At 50.8% G+C, this 22824-nt stretch overlaps 1 protein-coding gene across 1 annotated transcript; it reads right to left on the reverse strand.

The window, feature by feature from the left end:
- Nucleotides 1-1792: 1792 nt before the first annotated feature.
- On the reverse strand, nucleotides 1793-22182 carry RBFA (ribosome binding factor A). Its single transcript, XM_067698768.1, has 7 exons — nucleotides 21851-22182; nucleotides 19046-19088; nucleotides 17645-17821; nucleotides 16972-17084; nucleotides 13727-13811; nucleotides 9357-9427; nucleotides 1793-8285 (listed from the first exon to the last, which is right to left on the reverse strand). Exons 1-7 carry the CDS (start codon nucleotides 22165-22167, stop codon nucleotides 7910-7912), a joined length of 1182 nt encoding a protein of 393 aa, XP_067554869.1. The 5' UTR covers nucleotides 22168-22182; the 3' UTR covers nucleotides 1793-7909.
- Nucleotides 22183-22824: the final 642 nt, after the last annotated feature.

Consider the following 22824-nt stretch of genomic DNA (forward strand, 5'->3'; position numbering starts at 1 on the left):
ATGATATTCTACACATAAGACCATTCATCTGCAAACAGATGAGTTTACTTTTTCCTTTCTAATTTGAGGCCTTTTCTTTTTCTTACCTACTTGCTCTGGCTGGAACGTTCAGTACTATGTTGAACAGAAATGGTGAAAGCAGGCACACATCTTTGTCTTGTTCCTGACCTTAGAGGAAAAGTTTTCAGTCTTTCACCATTATTATGTTTGCTGTGGGTTTCTCATATACAGATATTATAAATATTAAGGTCTCCTCCTATTCCTATTTTGTTGAGTGTTTTTTCATGAAAGGCTGTTGAATTTCGTCTCATTTTTTTCTGCATGATTTGAGATGACCATGTGTTTTTTCCTATCATTTTGTTGATGTGGCATGTAACACTGACTTTCCTGTGTTGAACTTTGCATTCCAGGAATATATCCCACTTGGTAATGGTGTATAATCCTTTTTTATTTTTTTTTAAGGCTAGTTTTTTAAAGTTTTAAAATTTATTTACTTTTGGCTGCTGCATGTGGGCTTTCTCCTGTTGAGGCGAGTTGGGACTACTCTTGGTTGCAGTGCACAGGCTTCTCATTGCAGTGTCTTCTCTTGTTGTGGAGCATGGGCTCTAGGCATATGGGCTTCAGCAGTTGTGGCACACGGGCTCAGTAGTTGTGGACAGTGGGCTCTAGAATGCAGGCTTAGTAGTTGTGGCACACAGGCTTAGTTGCTCTGTGGCATGTGGTAACTTCCCGGACCAGGGCACGAACCCATATCCCCTGCATTGGTAGGCAGATTCTTAACCACTGTGCCACCAGGGAAGCCCTAATCCTTTCAACATGCTGCTGAAACCTGTTTGCTAGTATTTTGTTGAGGATTTTTACATCAATGTCCAAAGGATATTGGTCTTTACTTTTCTTACTTTGTAGTGTCTTTGTCTGGCTTTGGTATTGGGGTTATACTGGCCTTCTAGAGTAAGGTGGGAAGCGTTCCTGCCTCTTCATTTTGGGGGGGAAAAGTTAGGATACAGTGCTCTGTTATATGTACTACACTGCCAGCCTCTAAGAGTTACACAGATAGAATTCAGGCAAGATTTTGCAGTGAATCTTTTGTCATTTCTCAATGGTTCTTTCTCCACTTTTCCTCTTCTGGTCACTAAAATACACTCACACACAATCATTCTTGGCTTTGTGACCAAGATTAATATATCTCTGATGAAACCTGCTCTGAAGATCCAGTAGTTGAGCATGGGAGCCAGATGGGGCTTCTTGATCCCAACAGTGTGTGATGCAGCCATCCAGCCCACAAGCCAAGTTGCAAGTCGTGGGCCTGAGCAGGGACTGACATCAGGAATTCCACTTATCCAGATGGAAGGACCAGCCTACGCAACACAGATGCCACCATCATGCTGGTCACGGTATGAACACAGCTGGCTGCTCTTCTGCCATGGCTCAGCACCCGCCCACCAGCCCCCACCCCACATCGAATGTTTGCCAGCTTCAGGGGCATCTCTCCCCATTGCATTTCACTAATTTCTGCAGAACCTGCATCAAGCACGTTTCCAAAGCCAGTGCATGAGCCATCTGCATGCAGTGGAGGCACAGAGGGGAATTTTATGTTTGGGGCTGAGTGAAGCAGCTTTATTGGACATTTGAGAGTTCCTTCTATACACATTCTTCCCAGAACAGCTTACTTTAAAAAGCTGTACTTAGTAATGTCATGCTCCATGTTGAGAGGTGCTAGGCATAAGTGAATTTGAAAATATGTACAGAAAACAGTGTTGCAGGGACCTGCATTCTATAAAACTGGGAACCGTTGTCCAGAGCTAAATAAAATATATTGTAGGCTACATTTTTTTCCTTCAGTTACTGAAAACCTATTTTTTTAAAACAAATGTAAATTAGATTGCTTCCACATTTACCAGGAACACTTGGATTCTGATCTCAGCAGTTGTATAGTGACTGCATGTCATCTTGGATTATGTGGCACAATGAGACGTCCCACATCCGTCTTCCACCAAAGATTCCTCAGAGCTGTGAAGGGAAGGGAGTTCTCTTAACACTGGTCTGATTACCTGTGTGCACTTCACGGAGGGTAAGGGGAGACGGTGAAAGGCTGAGTCAGAACTGCTTCCCACACAGCATGGCCAGCAAAGTGCCTCGTTAGAGCTTAAGTTTTCTCAGGGAAAGAAGCTGCTGCTTGGATGTTTCTAGAGGTGAGTCGTTGGGCACCCAAGCACCCACCCCCAGGGGAATGTGACAGTACCTTCCACCTGCCCTCTGCACCTGGGGGACAGAGAATTCACTCCTGACACCTCACATGGCCGAAATCTGGAAGATGGGCCAATCTGCATAGTTCCTGTTCTAGAAGGGAAAGAAGCATGATTCCCTCCACCCTGCCTCCAACCCTTGTCGCACCAAGATTCAGAGTTTCAGAAACCAAGGCCTGGTGGCAGGGAAGGCTACCAAGACGCTTGCACTAAGACACTGCACTAAGAGTGTGTGTGTTGGAGGGGGGGATTAAAAAGGGAAGGTGCCCCGATATCTAGGAAAGCTGGAATTCTGCTGCCATCCTACTAGACTTGGCCAGTTTGGTGCTGTTACCACTGCAAAGCAGGGGTTCCTCCCAATGCAAGCAGAAGACATGTTTCTTCAACGTGAATGCTACTGCAGCGCCATGAATTTTCATGCAGAACTGAGACGTCATCTCTTCAGCCTCTGAGGGCATGAGTGTGAGGTCTGGTCTCGGCCTGGCAAGACAGGAGCGTCAGAAACGCCCAGGAGGCACCCAGAAAGACAAGGCAATGTATCCGAGCACGTGGAGCTTGAGGCCTGCAAACGAGCCAAGCTGGGTAGGGAGGTTTGGAAACAAAACAGAGAAGTCCCTAACGGGACCTGGTGGGTCTTCGTTGACCACTGGCCTTGGACTGTGTGATGCTCTGTTGCATCTTTTCATCTCCTCCATACTGTTTATCCTGGATGTCTGAGTCCCATCTCCTCCGAGGGGGCTCCTGAGACCCCATGACCGGCTTAACCGGGTGGACTGTGGCCGCAGCTTGGGAATCTCAACATAGGAGGTTATAAGGAATCCACACCTAAGAATCACACTAAGCTTCACTTTCCAGAATGAAAACAACTTGTCAACATTCAGCTTCCTGTTCGGGTGTTATTCAAGTCTAGTGCTGGACGGTATTCAAATTAATGCAGAAGAGCCACACAGGGGTACTCACGTTTCAAAGACAAAACCTGAGAGAGAAGGCTCTTTGTGCTTCTGCTTTCCCAACAGGGTTTATTTTGGGGTTGCAGAGATGTTTGCATAAATAAGGCTCTTCAGGTGTATCCTTGGTGCTCTGGGTTCTGATCAACAAATTTCACTTCTAACAGGCAGACTTTGATCTCCTCCTTTCATCTTCACGTCCCAAAGACATGAAAACCTGGCCACGTGTACAATTCGGTCACGTCTGTGGGCCCACCCTGCAGAGGCCCAGCCAGCTCCAGCCAGGGGCACCTACAGTCCTGCTCTGCCCGTCCTCACGAGGTAGACTGTGTCCATCTCCACCAAAGGACATGACGGAACCAACTGCCCCCCTCAGTCCCTTTACTTGTCACTGAAACCAAAGCCCTAGGAAGGCAGCACCGAGAACTGGGACTCGTGGAGCACATACCATGTGCCAGGCTCTGCTAAGTGCTGCCACACGTGCCACCCAGGCAGTCCTCCCAGTGACCTCTGAGGTAGATGCTACCAGTATCCCGACCACGGAGAAAACGGAGCAGAGGCCACTCCGCCACCAAGTGTCAGATCCAAGCACTGAACCCAGGGCAGCAGGTTTAAGAGTCACATGGCTGGAAAGCCCTTCTCTGCAGCACACTGCCTCTTCCGCCTGTCGGACCTGGATGACCCGGGGCTCCACCCTCCTTGTATGCAGAGAATCGTGTCTTGTCTTCTTTCTGCTTCTCCCACTCACCCTCAAACCCGGATTTTTTCCAGTGATCCTAATGCCCAATGTCTGTCTGGTTTCTTGGCTCCGCATCTGTTTCTCCTCTGCTTTTCTCAGGCACAGGGTGAGAAAGAGCCTCAAAGCCACTCCTGCGTTTGCTGCTTGTCTTCTCCTTCCTCTGAGCAGCAAGAACGTCTGCCTTCGACTCTGGGGCAAACCTGCACAGCAGTCCACTGCTGGCGGATCGGCACGTGCTTCACTCTTGCCTAGCAGGTCTCGAGGACCGTGGCTCTCCCCGAGAGGCTGACGCTCACATTTCAGGGCCTTGGGGACAGGGTTATGGGCATGTGGGCTCTTCACCAGGAGAGGCGGGAGCAGCGGGACGAGCGTGAGCCCTGATGCAGCCGCAGGAGCAAGCGCAGTGAGGCACCGGGAGGGGAGGCTGTGCGCAAGCGTGGACCCTGCCCACAGGGCTGTGGCTTGAGTGGCCTCTTGTGCTGAGGGGTCCTGGAGAGAAGCCTGCAGGCGGGTGACAAGTGGGGGCTGGGGAAAAGAGGGGTGCATGTGAGTCAAACACTTAGCAAGGAGCCTTTGCCTCTAACAGAGGTAACATCTCAAGGTAAAAATGCAGATTCAAGCTGACCTGCAGGTGCCCCAGGCGGGGAGCTCAGGCCTCCTCCTCAGCTGCTGCTGCCGGTCTTGGTCTCAGCTCCCCTCTACCACGGAATAACCTTGCAGCTTCCCCTGCGTGTCTCACAACAGGCTTAGCCAATCCTTCCCAGGGCATCGTGCCCTACCATCGAAGTCCTGTTTAAACTCGGCTCCAGGGTCCGGAGCCAGAGTGACAGCCACCCCCGCCAAGCCGCAGCTTCCATCCACAGCCCCAGCAGCGCGCCCGCCTCAGCTCAGCCAGAACTCAGTGGGACCACCAGACCCTTTTCACCTAACCCACAATCCTGTAGCTTATTAACATTTTAAATCTCAAACACAGGAGTTTGTGTGTATTCCTGTCAAATTTCATCTGATAGATTTTGGTTCTTCATCTCGAACTGTCTTTAAAAGGCAAATTTGAGCTCTACTTTGTCACATGACGCATTATTCTTTCCAGTGTTCCATTCACACAGCTTTGATAACCTTCAATTAAGTGTTGAGCAAATTCTGAAACGCGACCTTCGGATACGGGCGTCCACACCTCTCAACAGGCTGGTGTCGAGCCCACAGGCAGGTAGGCGATGGGGCAGTTCACTTGCTCAGGCTTTCCCCATCTTTTACTCTAGAGCTTAGATACGTCACAGTTTTGATGGTGATGACTTGAATATGCTTTTTAAAACATATGATGAAAACTACTTACTCTTTTTATTAAAAAAAAACAACAGAAAACTATACGTATCACAAATTCTTGAACAGAAGATGCCGTAAGAAAATTTTAGGTATTCTGAACTTTACTGATAGGACTTGGAAGGCCAAGACATCAGAGGAAAACTCAAGGCAGAAAAACCCTTTTGAAGAACATGAAGTTTTTCAAGACTGAAAGTAACTTTCGTGGGCAGTGCTCCCCTGGAAGACTGTCAATTTTTCTTTCCTATTGGCTGTTTTCACATGCTTAATATTCGGTCATCTTCAGCTTTGTTCTTTGGCTGCTCAGAGGGCCCTTTCTAAGATATCCATAGTCAGAGTCCCTTTGTTCTGTCTTCAGTAAGTTTAAGTTGTAGGACATCTGGTTGCTAATGAGCTCCACCTGCAGGTCACTGGTTTACTATGACAGGATGTAACCCGGGAACAGCCAGATGGAAGAGGTGCACAGGACGAGGGACGGGGAAAGGCACGGAGCTTCCCCCCATCTCTGAGCGGCCACTCCCAGCTCCACGTGTCCAGCAGCCTGGGAGCTCCTTCCATGTGCTCTGAGGAAGCAAAGTTCTATGCCCTTTGAATAAAACGAAAGGTGAGCTGGGTGCGTCCTGTATTCAGTTTTGTCTCTTTTCACATCAAATGAGCAGCGTGCTTGCAGCTATTACACGGCATCTGCACTTGTGGTGAGGTGCCTGGGGCAGGTGCAGGGCTGTCAGGGATCAGCCGTCCCAGCACCGGCATTCCAGGGCCTGTGGAGGACATCCAGGGTCATGTCCCAGGCTCCTTCCTTTTACACCGTCTGTCTGACTCCTGGCCCCTCTTGTACCCTTACAAACCACTGTAACTCCTTCCTGTAAGAGTATGGAGCAAAACCAAAAACTCCTGGTCTGAGCAAAAAACTCCTGTTCCTGCCACTTAACTTCATAGAGAACTTAGGCTGGGGCACAGGCAGGAAGAAGGGCAAGCGGCATCGTGCACCCGCCTCTCCTACGGTCCCGGCTTCTTGCACTCACAGGGCCGGTGCACTCATCGCCTGCCACCACGCTTGCCCCTTGCAATTTGGAATCTGGGCACTTTCTGCAGTGTAGGCCCAGACGCAGTCAGTGGAGAAGACTGCTCAGTGCTGTCGGGTATTAACCACGGTGTTTATTTTCTGTAATGTTCTGACATCCTGGGGGCCTGTGGGCTGGGGAGAGACCCCTCCGCAAGCTGGCTAGCTCCCCGTGAGCGCACCACTCACACGCAAACCAGCCAAGCCCGAGCCCTCCCCAGCCAGTGTCTCCTCTGCCCCAAGTCACCCCAGGGCCAGGGACTGGACAACTGGAAGCCACCCCTAGAGCCCGGAGCCTGCTGAAATGACCAAGCTGTCCGACCCCAGGCCTGCCCAGACGTGCTCACCCTACCTGGCCCACTCCGTCCTCCAGGAGCCTCGGGACGGGTTCAGCCACGCTTCCTCCTCACCCTCGGCCTGCTGACAGACCCTGGCGCTCCTCGTGGGCCCTGTGCAGCGTGATGCACCCCTCCTCTCGGGAGCTGTGAGTCAAGAACTCTTCTTTCAAGGTAGCAGTTTCCAACTCTGTCATCTTACCACACCTGATCAGCACACATCCCGTGCACATTTTAACACAGGTCAATCCTCCCTCTGGACATTTCTTCTCTGGTCGTAAGAGGCTGTGTAAGCAACCCACACTCCTAATGGAAACAGCCCCCACACAGGCTACGTGCACCCTTCCGGGGCAGGATCCCACAAGCACCACTCAAACAGCAACATGCCTGGAGCATCCACAGGGCGGCCCGTGATGCCGTCCCTTCAGAGGGGGCCAGTGTCCCGGCAGAGACGGAGCTTCCCGGTGCCATATCCCTGCTGGGGCATCACACCTGGTCCCAGATGCCGACACGGAAAGTGGCATTTGGGGCTTGCCACTGCTGCAGAGGCAAGGCAACGCTTTCCTTCCTGAAACAGTTTACAAGCAGGGAAATTACACTCCCTGAAAAGCCACGTTACAGGTTTCCTTGCTTTAGCTTAATAGTGTACCTTTCTCCAATCATCTGAACTTTATCATTTTCAGTGTTTCAAGGTCAATGATAGTTGGGAAATGGAGATGCCCCAAGCCCAGGACAACGTTTCTGTGTCAGAATTAAATGATTATTTATTTCCTAAAGAGGCCCATCTAACACGTGCTTTCTCTAGGAAACACATCACGGCCTCTTGCACTTGGGCACCATGAGTGAAATCTCCGTCGGAAGGCACTAACGCGGCGCTAGCCCGATCAGAGAGGGTGGCTGTTCACAGCCCAAGATGGACCAAGCAGACAGAGCAGTGCCTGGCGCGACCACAGGCCACATGTGCATCCCACTGGTCTGTGCGTGTCCAAGAATGACCATGAAAGTGCCACAAGTATGGATCTGGGGGCCGTGGACAAACTCTAGTGAGCAAGCGAACATGCAAGCCTGGAACCCCAAATATGGACGGCAGACCGCACGCCATTGACCTAAGGGATTTCACACCCTCTCCACAGCCTCACCCCATCTCTCACCGTAGCACAGCAATAGGTCTGAAGGGCTCAGAGGTGACACCCGCACAGCTCAGCCTGCACCTGCACGAGGGCATCCCGGGGGCACCAGCAGCACGGGTCTCTGTGTGCTCACGGGAGCGGGTCAGGACCCGCGATCCTTTCTCTCTGCCTCTGGTTCCCCTCTGCCCCTGGAGCCCCCTTGCGTCCTGGGGTGTGCTCCTCAGGAAGGGCCCCGCCGTCCAGGGGCCCGTCACTCCCCGTCTCCCACAGGCAGTCCTTGGGCGGGAGGTCGTCGTCCACGCAGGGCCCGGCCTTCCTCTTCCTCATCAGCTCAGCCGTGGGCTCCAGCCACGCTGGGCCCGTGCTCCCACACCCCTTCTCTCTCCTCCTCTTGTACTCCAGGATCTGCTTGTTGAGAGCCTCGTGGTCGATCCCACACAGACTTGACGGTGCGGCAGGGCCCAGGGTACCACGTGGCGATGTAGTGTCCAGGGCCTCGGGGGCGCTGGAGGGGAGAAGAAATCCACACCATGCACAATACGTCCTAGAGCCATTTGCTTATGCACTGTCCTAGCACCTCTCTAAGGGAAACTGTGGAAACTGGACAGAAGGGGAGTTTGGTCTGGCGTTCTCCATCCAGAACCTCTCGGCCAGCACTCTTGGAGCCCGTGTGTGGCTCAGGCCAGCACACTTCTGGTGCAGCCACTGTGTACTGACATTAAATGTGCTTTCATTTCCCCACTTAAACGCGGCTAGTACACTAGGCTAGTTAAACAGAGTTACTGGGGGGACGGGGGGGTTCTTTAGATCTGTCGCTCAGGTTACTTGATGAACCAAAAGAGAAGCATCTATTCTGAGAGCAAAACCAGAGCAATCTTTTCAAAACCCAAATCTGGCCACATCCTGCCTCTAACCCCAACTCTCTGATCTGGAAGGGCTCCCCACCCGCCTCTCCCCACGTCCACTCATTGCTGATCTGGAACCCGGAGACTCACTGCCGCCTGGGGCCTCTGCTCTAGCTCAGGGGTCTGAGTGCTGCAGCCCATCCCCTGGCAGGCTGGCTGGGGGTCCCCACCCCAAGGCCCTGACGGTACCCATATGATGCTGACACAGTTGATCTATGGAACACAGGCCAGACACGTGGTGCAGCTGCTTCCTCACCTGGAATGGGGCTCCCCCCACCTCCGAATCCTCACGTCACCTTCTCAGAGGCCTAACCTGACATTTACTGTTCACAGATGTTCCCTAAGTATGAGAACAGGGCCTGCCAGGCAGCAGTGTGCCAAGGGAGTGGAGAGGATGAACCGCTACTGCCAGCACTCAGAGTCCAGGCCCCAGCACTTCTGTGTGGACCCCCAAGGCCCTCCTGACAGCCTCGCCCAGCTGCTGGGTAGCTCACCAGTTGCACGCCGACACCGGGCTGGGCCCCAGGGCAAGAGCCAAGCACACAAAGCAGGACCTGCTGCCCCTTAACACCTGGCTGGGGATAGGCAGGACTGTGCAGCTTTTGTGGAGACCAGCCAAGTCCACACCTGGGTGTCTGCCCGAATCAAAAACATATGCCCACACATATCACCTGAAATCATTTTGCTCAAAGTCTTTTTCATCCGGGGGTCCAAAATCAGCGATTGCCAGTAACCGATCAACCTGAAAAGGAACAGACAGAGGGTGTTTCTCGACGCACTGCCTGCGTCGGAGCCGGGCGCCGGCTGAGTGCGAGCATCTGCTGCCCGGTGCCAGCCCCACCACGGCCTCAAGCCCGCCCACCGCCCTTCCTCCCTGTGCCGCTGCCCACACCCGCTGCCTCAAGCCCGCCCGCCGCCCTTCCTCCCTGTGCCGCTGCCCACACCCGCTACCTCAAGCACACTTTCTCTGATAATGAACTGAGGCTTCTTGAAAACTACACTTAAAACTTGTAAATGTCAGTCAAATTTACAAAGAAACCAGTTAAATATTAGTTGAATTACTAACGCTTACTGGTTTCTAACGAAGTTTCATAAAATGCTTCAATTTTGCCGCAGAATTTGCGGGGAAACCCCCCAGTGCGGTAACGTGAGTGTCCCAAGTCTAGCGTGTGGCTCCGGTCCTGCAGGGGCTGAGGGTCCTACGCTGGGGACAGACCCTGCTCCTCAGCAGGGCCCGTGAAGGGCCTCTCCAGCTTCACGCGTCTCTTCTGACTGCCGCCAGGTCGTCCTACTGGGGCCGTGCACTGAGACCCGACCTCCTGCTTCAGTGCAAGCCCCGGCGAGCCTGGTCCACAACTGGGCCCTGTCAGATGCAGGAACTAAAGCATCATCACCAACCGGTGACACACCAATCAAACCACAAAGGTGAAAAGAAGAACTGGAGACAAATCAGTCCACAGAAAATACCAGGAACAGGACTGACGATGCTACAAAACAAGGACAAAGCGGCCTCCTCCAAAGTTAAAAGTGGGAGAAAATATTCACAATGAAGATTTCTGCCAACTGACTTGTACCAGATATACAATGAACCTACACAACTCAATAATAAGCAAACCTTATTAAAAATGGGCAAGAGACTTTAACTGATCCACAAAAGGAGGAATGACCAGCAGGCACATGAAAAGACGCTCAATATAATTAGTCACCAAGAAAATGTAAGTTTAGGGGGCTTCCCTGGTGGCACAGTGGTTAAGAATCTGCCTTCCAATGCAGGGGCTGCGGGTTCCATTCCTGGTCGGGGAACTAAGATCCCACATGCCACGGGGCAACTAAACCCGCACGCTGCAACTAGAGAGAAGCCTGCAACGAAGAGCCGGCACGCTGCAACAGAGACCCAGCGCAGCTAAAATTAAAAAAAGAAAAAAAGAAAAAAAGAAAATGCAAGCTTAAGCCATCAGGATGGCAACGCCAGGGGCTGGCGAGGGCGTGGAGGCCCAGGGACCCTGACGCTGCGGTGGGAGTGCCTACAGCACGGCCGTGGTTAAAGCAGCCTGGCAGCTTTCTGACAGTTAAACATACGCCTGCTGCTCCTAGGAACTGACCTAAATGAAACAAAACATACATCCACAAACATCTGTACGCAAACGTTCACAGTGCTTCACTCTTTATAGCCAAGGAGTGGGAAAAAAGACAAATGTCTATGAAAAAGTGAATGGGTTAGTAAACTGCAGTACAGCTGTACAATGGATGCCGCTTACCAATAAAAACGGAACCACTTACACGTGAAACAACGTGGATGAATCTCAAAAACACTGTGCCGAGCAAAGCCAGAGGCAAAAGACAACATCCCGATTCTATTCATGTGAAATTACAGAAATCTCAGCAGGCAAAACTAACCTACAGTGACGGAAACCAGACGGGTGGTAGGGGAGAGCTGACCGGGGTGAGCAGGGGTGGCGATGACACAAAGGTATGCGTTTGTCAAAGGAGGCGCAACTCAACATAAATTAAGCCTTGGTAAAGCTTATTTTATTAACAAAGAACCAAATCCAAACACAACCTCAAACTCTAACACTTTAAACACAGGCCGCCGGGCTAACTTCTTGTGGAAGGGGAGCTCTGAGCTCAGATGGTGCGGGCCAGACCACGCGCAGTGGGGCAGTGGGTGCCCCTGCACGGTGGTCACCGGCTGCCCGACACCTGCTCTCGGAAGCCTGACCGTCAGTGGGGAGACGAGTGTGCATGTACCACAACACTGGCGTCAGAGTTTATGTATTTCCCTTAAAAATTCAGATAAAAAAGTTGTTTCCTCTATAGTTACAGTAAAAATCAACATTTTAAAAACCTCTGGACTGAAGTGCAACATCTATGGGAAAGGTACACAAACCATGAAGCGTAGCTCAGTGACATCCCACAAATTGAACACACGTGTGGGCACGGCCGCGACACTTAGAAGGTGAAGCCCAGAGGCCTCCTCAGGCCCCTCCTGCTCACTCCCCTCCCCGTGACAGCCATTACTTTTACTTCCAACACCAAGGATTAGCCAGGCTCTTCCTGAACGTTTTATGAACAGAAGCTCTCAGCGCGTGGCCTTTCCTTGGCTCCACGGCCGGAGGGAGGTGGGTCAGGGGACTGTTCCAGAGCACGTCCGTCCATTCTGCTAACTGCACTCGCCAGAGACCCTGTGCCAACGTTCCCGGCCGAGTCCGTGGGTACTGCGGGGGGTGGGGGTGGGGGGCCTCGAGGGTCACAGACTCAGCTTCCCTGGGGACGGCCAGTCTCTAGCGCGGCACTGTGAGCCGCCCTTCCGCCAGGCCCCACCCCTCGGCGCTCACACCCTCACTCCTGTAAGGAAAGCCCTCACAGAGGGGTGCGCGCTAGAATCCGGTTTTCGTTCGCGCTCTCCTGACGAGCGCCTCCGCGTGTGTTTACTGCCAGTACCATCATATTGCTGAATTACTCAGGGTGCAGTTTGGACAGAGCTCATTACTAGTTCTCTTTCAAATGTCCAGACTGGTGACCTGAAGATTATCCTGAGGATGCAAGGTAAGCTGCTGAAACTGGTAACATGTTAGCAGTTGCAACTACCTGTGATTTTTGGTGCAACCAACATAAGACAGAAATAAACGGACTGATAAAAGACTCAAAGTTTCGTCCAGGACTCCCAATTTCAAATGTCTGTCTCTAGCCAAGTGCTTTATCAACAGCTGACTTTAAATCTATTAAAAACATACACAGTGTTTGAAAAACACTGCCCTGACTTACGCCAGGGGAAGCAATGACCATGTCCTCAAATGATCACCTACCCAAATCAGAAACCCCTCTGGTCCAGCCTTCACTTCTAACTACAGTGAGGCGGAAACTGCAGGACTCTGAGGCGCCAGCCGAGGCCTGACCGACCCTTGGCCCCCAGGTCAACAGCTGAGTTCTGGGCACATGCAGGACCCACCATCACCGTGTGGCACGTGTCCGACCCTTGGCCACTTCCCCGGAGCACACGGGGCAGGACAGACACTAGAGGTCTCCAATGCAAACACCCATCAGCACGGCCCTCCCAGAAACGCTTAAACTCGCATGCACCTCCCTCCCTCCAGTGACTCTTTCTGGAAAGGAACCCACACAGCCAGGTAGGACCTTGCAGCTCTGAATTCTTCCTCCACAGAGAGAGGGACGAGCCAGCTGAGGGCTCATTCTCTGAGACAGGTGGGTCCTCCCACCAGCCCCACCCGACGTGCCCGGGGATTCCTGCTGAGTATCTGCACAGCACACCCATGACCTAAACTCCACTTGAGCTGGAAGCGGCACTGCAACTTCACTCCTGTTCCCCTTTCTAGCTAGGAAATCACACATCTATCAAAGTTATCCACATAATGTTTTCAGTATCGCTTGTATCATGAATAACAAAGGACGACAATATACAATTAGACTTTTTCTCCCCCTCTGTGAATCTGAATACTACCTAGTCCTACAGTGAGTAACAGCAACCTAATCATAATCCCGTAAATGCTACTGTTTCTTCGGTAAACTTTTTAAAGGTATAACATACCTTAATAACCACGAAGCAACCACCACCCAGATTAAAACGTATGTATGTTTTAACAGGTTTTTAACCTTTATAATTAACCTATACTTAAAACAAGGAAAATAAGTATGAAACAATTACAGTTACAGGACAGAATGTAAGTGTGTCAGCCTTAACAGTGTAAAGTAACCAGAGACAGACTGAAATCTAGGGAAGTGAGAGAAGGAGGTAAGCACAGGAGGGCAGCTCTGACTGCTTCAAGTTTGTAAACAGAGAGAGGGATCTGCTTTACTAGTTAGGGCTATACTGACAAGCATTCAAACATTAAAGCCATACAAAATGGTTACCTCTGGGGAACAGGGCTGAGAACAAGGCACAGGTGCCTTACTTTTCATCTGTACCCTTCTATTACCTTTTAAAAACTGCATACGTTATCTTTTGAATATTTAAAAATTAAATTTAAAATCTTACCCATATAAAAGTTTACATCATAAACAGGTAATTATGTAAAAGCCTTACCTCCACTGCAGCTGCATTTTTTTTGTCCTGAACAAACACTATTGGCGGCATGTTCCTCAGGGTCTGCTGGGACATCAAAAGGTGCCTGGAGAGAAAAAGAGATTTGTGCAGTCACAGGTGACACTTGGTGGAGGGGTGACAGTGCCAGAAACAGAAAATGTCATCTCACAAAGAGGTGAGGCATGATTTTTTTAAATTAATTAATTAATACATTTATTTTATTTATTTGGCTGCATTGGGTCTTCATTGCTGGGCGTGGGCTTTCTCTAGTTGCAGCAAGCGGGGGCTACTCTTCGTTGCGGTGCACAGGCTTCTCACTGCGGTGGCTTGTCTTGTTGCGGAGCATGGGCTCTAGGCACGCGGGCTTCAGTAGTTGTGGCACACAGGCTCAAGAGTTGTGGCTCGTGAGCTCTAGAGGGCGGGCTCAGTAGTTGTGGCACACAGGCTTAGTTGCTCTGCGGCATGTGGGATCTTCCCGGACCACGGCTCGAACCTGTGTCCCCTGCATTGGCAGGCGGATTCTCAACCACTGGGCCACCAGGGAAGCCCTGAGGCATGAGTTTTGCTTATCACATTCTTCAAAGATGAAAAGTCTTCCTTAGCCAACTGCCACATTTCAACAGGGATACAAAATACATGATCACAATTGTTTTTAATTCTCTAAATGCAGCTTCTGAGATCCTTATAAATAGTCTGACGTGAACTTGGGACATTCCTGGGCATCACTCTGGCCTTGGGCCCTGTGGTTTGGGCACCAACAACCTGCCAGCATTTCGTCCCTCCATCCGACCAACACTCATCGGCAACAGCGCCACAGAAGTGTGGCTGCCGGCTGTGCTTCCCGGACGTCAGACACAGAAACGATCTTCATATTACCCAGTCATGCAATACATGCGGATCCAGGGGCAACAAGCATCCAGTGAAAACACTGCTGTGACACACAGCACATCTGCTCAGCGACGCAGTTATGGGAAAACCTTTACACTAAACCTTGGTGATCAAGAGAATTGGGAAAAGGGACATTCTGTTCAACTGAATTTTCTGCTACCTAAAAACTAATCAGAAAACAGCAGGAACTCCAGTCCCGAGGGCTGCTCTGCCAGGTCTCTCTGCGTCTTTAAGACTGAGGAGAAAACTGAGTAGCTTCTTTACTCTCACCCAGCTCAGCGGTTCTCAAAATCCTTGGTCTCAGGACCCCCTTTATACTCTTAAAAATTATTGAGGACGCCAAAGACCTTTTGTTTATGTGGGTTACATCTACCAATATATACCAGACTAGAAATTAAAGCTGAAAATATGTATTTATTAATTCATTTAAAGTAACTTTTTTTTTTTTTTTTTGCGGTACGTGGGCCTCTCACTGCAGTGGCCTCTCCCGTTGTGGAGCACAGGCTCCGGCCGCGCAGGCTCAGCGGCCATGGCTCACGGGCCCAGCCGCTCCGCGGCATGTGGGATCTTCCTGGACCGGGGCACAAACCCGTGTCCCCTGCATCAGCAGGCGGACTCTCAACCACTGCACCACCAGGGAAGCCCACTACTATATTTTAAAAGAAATTAATGAGAAGAGTGGCATTGCTTATGTAGTTGCAAATCCCTTTAATACCCAGCATAATGGAACAGCTGGATTCTCATCTGTTATCTGTATTCAATCTGTTGTTATTTTGTTTAAAATAGAAGAAAATCTGGCCTCACACAGATCTGTAACTGAAAAGTAAAGAGTACATGAACAGCCTTTCAGAAAAGTGTAGATCTTCTCTGATGCTACACAAGAACTCAACAAAGAGTAGTTTATTAAAGATTGCAGTGTGGAATCTGAAACCAGATCCATGAACAGCGTTCTCTGTACATGAAAATCCACCGGCCCTCTTGCCCTTTGAATCGATCTCTCCCTGTGTGTGATTTTGTAACCTCATGCCTTGGTCTTTTAGAAAATACTGGTTCAGCAGGTCACACAGATTTTCAGAATGATGATGTATTTTACAATACGTCACCTCCAATCTCATCAAAAGGGTCTTATGTACCATGAGGCTGTCAAACTCAGAGTGGTGGATACAAGTTTTCTAAAATTCTGATTTTCACTGAAAGCTTAAATTTTACCACTGGCAACAAATATGGTCAGCTGTGCCCCTGAAGTGACAGGTTCACTTTGCTCACCTTGGAGAAAATGTCTGTCCTATACCCACATCTGAATAACCATACTTATGAATGGATAAAGAAGATGTGGCACATATATACAATGGAATATTACTCAGCCATAAAAAGAAACGAATTGAGCTATTTGTAATGAGGTGGATAGACCTAGAGTTTGTCAGAGTGAAGTAAGTCAGAAAGAGAAAGACAAATACCGTATGCTAACACATATATATGGAATTTAAGAAAAAAAATGTCATGAAGAACCTAGGGATAAGACAGGAATAAAGACACAGACCTACTAGAGAACGGACTTGAGGATATGGGGAGGGGGAAGGGTGAGCTGTGACAAAGCGAGAGAGAGGCATGGACACATATACACTACCAAACGTAAGGTAGATAGCTAGTGGGAAGCAGCCGCATAGCACAGGGAGATCAGCTCGGTGCTTTGTGACCGCCTGGAGGGGTGGGATAGGGAGGGTGGGAGGGAGGGAGACGCTAGAGGGAAGAGATATGGGAACATGTGTATATGTATGGCTGATTGGTTTTGTTACGGAGCAGAAACTAACACACCACTGTAAAGCAATTATACTCCAATAAAGATGTTAAAAATGAATAACCACAGTTGGTTCACTTGTTCTTTGAAGTGAAGCGTCTATTTTGGGTCACAATCAGCAACTGCAGTGTTCCGAGACAACCACCAGAGCTTCTTGCACACTTCCCACCACAGATACTAAAGAGATGTGCCAAAGGGTCGAGATATGCGTCACGGGTGCTCTTAAATAAAGCTGGCAGCGCACCACCACAAGCATGTGCGGAAGCTACAGTGACCACCAGGACATCTGGGCCAGCAGTTTTACCCCCATAGCTTCAGTACAACATGTCAACACGGTGGGAACGGAAAACCACACCTCATTGTGAAGAAGCTCTCACCTCATCAACCTCTTCCTAGAAAGGACCCGGGATCACACTTCAAGAACAGCTAACCTAGGTTATGGCTTATATGAAGGCGTAAGTTCTGCTCTGAAATTCAAGAAAATGCTTCCCAAATTTTCCTTAAAAGCAAAAATAGTGGACAAAACCAGCTGGAAGGCAGGGTCAAGGAGAGGCCTCACCTCATGTGCGCAGCGCTCCTCTGCAGGACGGCCCCCACGTTTGCGTTCTGAGCCTCAGAGACAGTCGTCCTCCAGTACACGCGACAGGTGGAGAAGTCTGAAGTCAGAGAGACCTGAGCCCAGCCCCAATTACTCTCAGCTCACCTGGGCTCCTGGAGACAGAGCGCGTCACGAGAGGCGCACTAACTCACGGGCAGTCCTGGCTTCAGGCTCCCACTGCCAGGGCCAGCGCCCCAAGCACACCGCTGGGGACGGGGGAAACGTCCCCTTCCCCGGGGGGAGCCCAGCCTCACCCCACGCACAGCAACGCCTCAGCTGCTGGTACTGCCCCTCCTCCTTTCCCTCTGGCCGCACACACTCTGCTCTGGGGGCACAGACGGCAGAAGCTGCCTCCCGTGTCTTTACACCAAGATGAAGGCAGATCACCCACCGCTCACCTGACCCCCAGACCTTCAGACGCCCCACTTCATCACTTACTGGGCTCTGAGCACCCTCGGTGCTGTCTGGCCAAACACCACCCGTGCACAGTGAGACACCTGCTTTTGCACCCCACAAGCACCTTCCTCTCCTTAATACCCAGACGGCCACGCTGAGCATCCCTTCCGCCTTTTCTAACTGTCAGGCGACGACAGAGGCGCGAGGCCCGCAGTCCCTCCCTGGCCCCGAGGCCTACCTTGGAGAGCTCCACATTCAAGTCGCAGAGCTCCTGGCTCACTTCCGGGGTGCACAGCAACTCAGTCAGCGCTTTGTAGAGGAGGCCGTTCAGGGCCCTCAGGCGCACGTGGTCTTCCCTCCTGGCTCTCTTGGAGGTGCTCTTTGTCAGGGATGCCAACTGAGACGGCTTGTGAGTCTCCGTTAAGAAGAAAGGCAGACACACAGGCAACATTACAACTGTACATAAACTTGTACTAACTGACGATAAACGTCATTCTCGGCCATCTTAGTTTTCATGAAGATACAGTTTTTTACAGACCAGGACCCTTCTAGATTTCACCTACCATTCCTTAAAGATCAAGAGTACTGCCAAGCATATATTTTTTCCCAAAAAAAATTTTATTGAAATATAATCCACATAGCATAAAATTCTCCCTCTTAAAAAAGTACAATTCGAGGGGCTTCCCTGGTGGCGCAGTGGTTGAGAGTGCGCCTGCCGATGCAGGGGACACGGGTTCGTGCCCCGGTCCGGGAAGATCCCACATCCCGCGGAGCCTGTGCGTCCAGAGCCTGTGCTCCGCAACGGGAGAGGCCACAACAGTGAGAGGCCCGCGTACCGCAAAAAAAAAAAAGTACAATTCGGTGGTTTCTAGTATATACAGTGTATTTTTTTCTATCAAGAACCATTCATTACATAAACTCTCACAGTACAGGTATATTTCAGAGATATTGCAGGTTCATTCCAGACCATCGCAATAAAGCAAATATCACAATAAAGTGAGTCACATGCATTTTTTGGTTTCTCAGTGCATATAAAAGTTATGTTTACACTATACTGTAGTCTATTAAAGTGTGCAATAACAATGTCTAAAAACAATATACATACCTTAATTAAAAATATTGCTAAAAAATGCTAACATCTCCTGCTAACGCAGGGTTGTCATAAACCTTGTTTGTAAAAAACACGGTATCCGGGAAATGCAATAAAACAAGGTATGCCTATGTATCTACACATATCTGTGTTATACATACACACACACACACACACACACAATGGACATTACCATATTAGAATTTGATAACAGATACGACATCCCGTAAATTTTGTTTTCTTTTTTCTCCGGCCGCACTGTGCGGCATGTGGGATCTTAGCTCCCCAACCAGGGATCGAACCCACGCCCCCTGCAGCGGAGGGTTAACCACTGGAAGTGCACAGTCTTAACCCCTGGACTGCCAGGAAGTCCCCTAGTGTAATTTTTTTTTAAAGGTAAAAATTCTGTGGTTCCAGTGTATCTAGTCCCGCCTCTACAGACCGTGTCCCCTCCAATATTGAAATGGAAGGGCTGGAGAGCTGCCGCCTTTTGGAGCCTCACACCCACCGAGATTCTCAAGCGGCTCATCGCTACTACTCTATACTTACCAAGTGAGAGCCCAAGGAAGGACCTTCATACCAAAACTTCTTCCTATGGGGAGAAAATAAGGACTATGCTGGATACTGACGGCAAATCAATAACAAACAGTTACAAAAGCTAACGTCGTAACTGTCTCTAAGGGGCTAGCCCTGGACATAGAAATTAGGTTACTAGGGGCCTAAAAGATTTAGATGCCCAATGAACAGCAGCACGGGTTGTGGGGACAGACAGACAACGGTTTCAGTTCAAGCTCGTAACTTTTACCTAAAGTCTACCTCTAGTCCCAAAGGTAGAGAATGAGGACCTTAAAAACACACCTACCAAACTGCACATGAGCACTGTCCTCTACTGAACAAAGCTGTTTCCCAGGGGAGGGTTAACGACTGATACCGCCACACATCAACTGGGACTGAACAGCTAAGTAAACAGAAGGCAGATGGGGGATCCAGGCCCCTCGCTATTGCAAACAAGCAAGGGAAGGAAGTGAGAATGATTCGTGTGCTAGTGGATTAGGGCTGGAGATCAGTACAAACTTAAGTTTCACTTACTACAGCTACAGGTGGTGACACTCAGAAACGTTTGTAGATAAGCACAGACACAGGGATTAACATAAACACTATTTTTTTTTTGCTTTGCCAGCTGAAAGGGTCTAAAAGACAGACACCCCAGTAGCAATAAACATACTAAGCTCTCAGATCATGGTTTCTGACCCCTGTTTCCAATCAAGGAACCAGAGCTCCTTGGAGAAATGGCTGATTCTAGGGCCGAGGCATCCTGTGGTGCCAGAAAGTAAGGAAGTGCTAAAAAAAAAAAAAAAAAGTTTTCTAATTTAAAAACTACTTCAAAACCCCATAACAACGGGGTGTGTCAAAGGGATATAGGAGCCACCTGAAAGAGCTCGCAATGGTCAAAGCTGGAACAACTCGAGCAAAATTAAGTAGTACTGGATTATAACCCGTGAGTCCATCCTGCTGAGTTAATAAATGAAGAGACACATCTCCCCTGCAAAATCTTGAATAATTCATGAATTTCGAATAATTCCCCACTCCTTAGGTGTGAGCTGCATACGGTGACTTTCTCCCCAAAGAAGACAGTATGGAATTGGGGAGCTGGGCGGTAACTTTACAGTGGATAAACCTGACAGACACAGATGACCGGTCATCAAGACCAGCATCAACAGTGATACACCATGTTGAGAGCATGTGTGTGTCCACAGGATGTGATGAAATGGCGCCTCACACCTGTGGTCTTCCTCCCCCAAACCAAACCCCAGTATCCTCAAGAGAAAAACATCACGCCAATCCCAACAAAAGGGCATCCTACAAAATATCTAACCGGTACTCTTCAAGCTGTCGAGGTCATCAAAACAGGGACAGTTAGAAACTGCCACAGTCAAGAGGAGCCTAAAATGATGACGACTAAATGTAATGCGGTCCCTGGATGGGATACTGGAACAGAAAAAAGACGTTAGGGAAAGACTAAGGAAACGTGAATAAGACATGGCCTTTAGTTAATAATAATGTGTCAATGCTGGCTCATCAATTGTAACAAATGTGCCGCACTAACATAAGAGGCTAAGAAGGGAAACTGAGTGCGCTTACAGGGGGCTCTGCTCATCTTTGCCAATCTTTCTGTAAACCTTAAACTTTTAAAGAAGTGTATAAAAACATACATATATACATATCTACAATTAAATGAAGATGATATGAAGTCAACATATTTTATTATACTTATGTCTCGTCATAAAAAAACCTATCGTGACAAGCTTTCTTTATTCCTCAAATTAACCCCACAGAGAAAGCACTAATATGGAAAGGAAATTCTTCCTTCTCTCTTTACGTGATGCAACTACTCTCCCGAAAAACGCTTCTAGTAACAAGACTCATCATCCTTCAGTATCTGCGGGGAATTGGTTACAAGACCCCAAAGATACCAAATTGGAGGATGCTCAACGCGCTGTATTTGCATATAACCTCCGCACACCCTCCCGGATACATTAACTCATCTCTAGGTTACTTAATGCTATGTAAAGAGTTGCCAGCAAGGCAAGTTCAGGTTTTGTGTTTTAGAACTTCCTGGAGTTTTTTCGGAACATTTTCAATCCAAGGTTGGTTGAATCCGAGGATTGGGAACCTCGGACCCAGAGTGGACTGTAAATGTATACATCACTTTGCTTCATAAATTCATGACGCACTCTTAGCTTTTAGGAGACTTAGAACTTTACCGTCACAGCTGTGTGAAAGAACAGAAAAAAGGCTGGGTGGGAAAAACGTTAACTGTCAGAGGTGGGCTCCCTGGTGAGCTTTCAACAGCCATTAACCTAACAGGCAGCGGCTGCGCTTACTGACACGGCTGGGAGCTCTGGCGCCGGCCAATGCGTCGGCGGTGGAACCCCTGAGGACCCCCCGCCCGCGGAGCCTCCCGCTCCACGGAGCTCCCCGCCCGCGGACGCCCCGCCCCGCCGAGCCTCCTGCCCACGGAGCCCCCCGCCCCGCCGAGCTTCCCGCCCGCGGAGCCCCCACCCCGCCGAGCCTCCCGCCCGCCGAGCCCCCCGCCCCGCCGAGCCTCCCGCCCGCGAAGCCCCCGCCCCGCCGAGCCTCCCGCCCGCGGAGCCCCCCACCCCACCGAGCCACCGCCCCGCCGAGCCTCCCGCCCGCGGAGCCCCCCACCCCGCCGAGCCTCCCGCCAGCGGACCCCCCGCCCCGCCGAGCCTCCCGCCCGCGGACCCCCCGCCCCGCCAAGCCTCCCACCCGCGAAGCCCCCATCCCGGGCCACCGTCCCCGGAGCCCCCGCCCCCACTGGGGTAACAGTACTTAGTTTTCGAAGCAAATTTCTTGAGTAGGTTCTTGCCGCAGGAGACAGGCGAGCTGTGCAGGCCTCGAGCGCCGCCCAGAAGGAGCCCCACGTGGAGACCCCCGGCCCCGCCGAGAGCCGCCCACATCTCAGCCGAGCGACGGCCTACCGCGTGACGCGAGGCGGGCTGAGGTTGGCAGTGAGACGTGGGGCGGGGAAACGCGGGGCGGAAAGACGTGCAAACGGAACGACGTGAGGCGGCTCGGGGCGACGTGGGGCGAGGCGACGTGCGAAGTCGCCGGGAGACTGTGGGCGGGACGAGAGGACGAGGCGGCATCTGGAGGACAGGTAGGCGGGACGTGAAGCGGCGGGGCGGAGCGACGTGAGGCTAGGGCCAGGGACAGGCGTGACGACGCGTGAGGGAGGGGTGGCTAGACACGGCGTGGGTGGGGTAGTAGGCGGGGCCGGGTGACGTGAAGGACGGGACGCCTGTGGGCGGGGCCAGACGACACGTGGTGGAGAGCGGGGCCTGATGACGTAACTGAGGAGCGGGGACGGGACGTGATGACGTTTGTGCGGGGGCAGGGCCAGCTGGCGCGTGGGCGGAACGAGTGGGCCACGCACTGGCCGTACTCCCACGGCGAGCTGGGTTCAGCCAGATGCCGCCGAGTGCAAGGGAGGTTGGGACTCTGTGGTGGGGAAGCGCACAAACCACCCGGATGCGGAGATTGCGGAGCGAGGAATACACTTTACGGAAACGCACGAAGCTAGCAGAGTAGGGTGCATTTCAACTCCCTTGCCACAGAATATCGAATGAAGAGCAGGGAGGTAAGAGGTCTTAACTGGGTGGGCGTCCCGGAGCAGAGCTCCTTCTGCCTGCACCACTAGGAAGGACTGGAGTTTCTTCCTCTTTACGCTGCCAGTTCGTTTGCTCACTTCCTGTAATACCTCCTCACCAGTCTACGTGGAGAAAGACACAGCTTCCAAACTACTC

The sequence above is a fragment of the Pseudorca crassidens genome, chromosome 12 (assembly GCF_039906515.1).
Source record: "Pseudorca crassidens isolate mPseCra1 chromosome 12, mPseCra1.hap1, whole genome shotgun sequence".
NCBI lineage: Eukaryota > Metazoa > Chordata > Mammalia > Artiodactyla > Delphinidae > Pseudorca > Pseudorca crassidens.

Excerpts from the sequence above, each read along its gene's own strand:
- RBFA (XM_067698768.1), bottom strand. The coding sequence starts at position 22,167 with ATGCCGCCTCGTCCTCTCGTCCCGCCCACAGTCTCCCGGCGACTTCGC. Across the intron at positions 9,428-13,726 it reads AAAATGCAGCTGCAGTGGAG|GTTGATCGGTTACTGGCAAT; the intron begins GTAAGGCTTTTA and ends GTTCCTTTTCAG. Across the intron at positions 8,286-9,356 it reads TTTGAGCAAAATGATTTCAG|CGCCCCCGAGGCCCTGGACA; the intron begins GTGATATGTGTG and ends TCTCCCCTCCAG.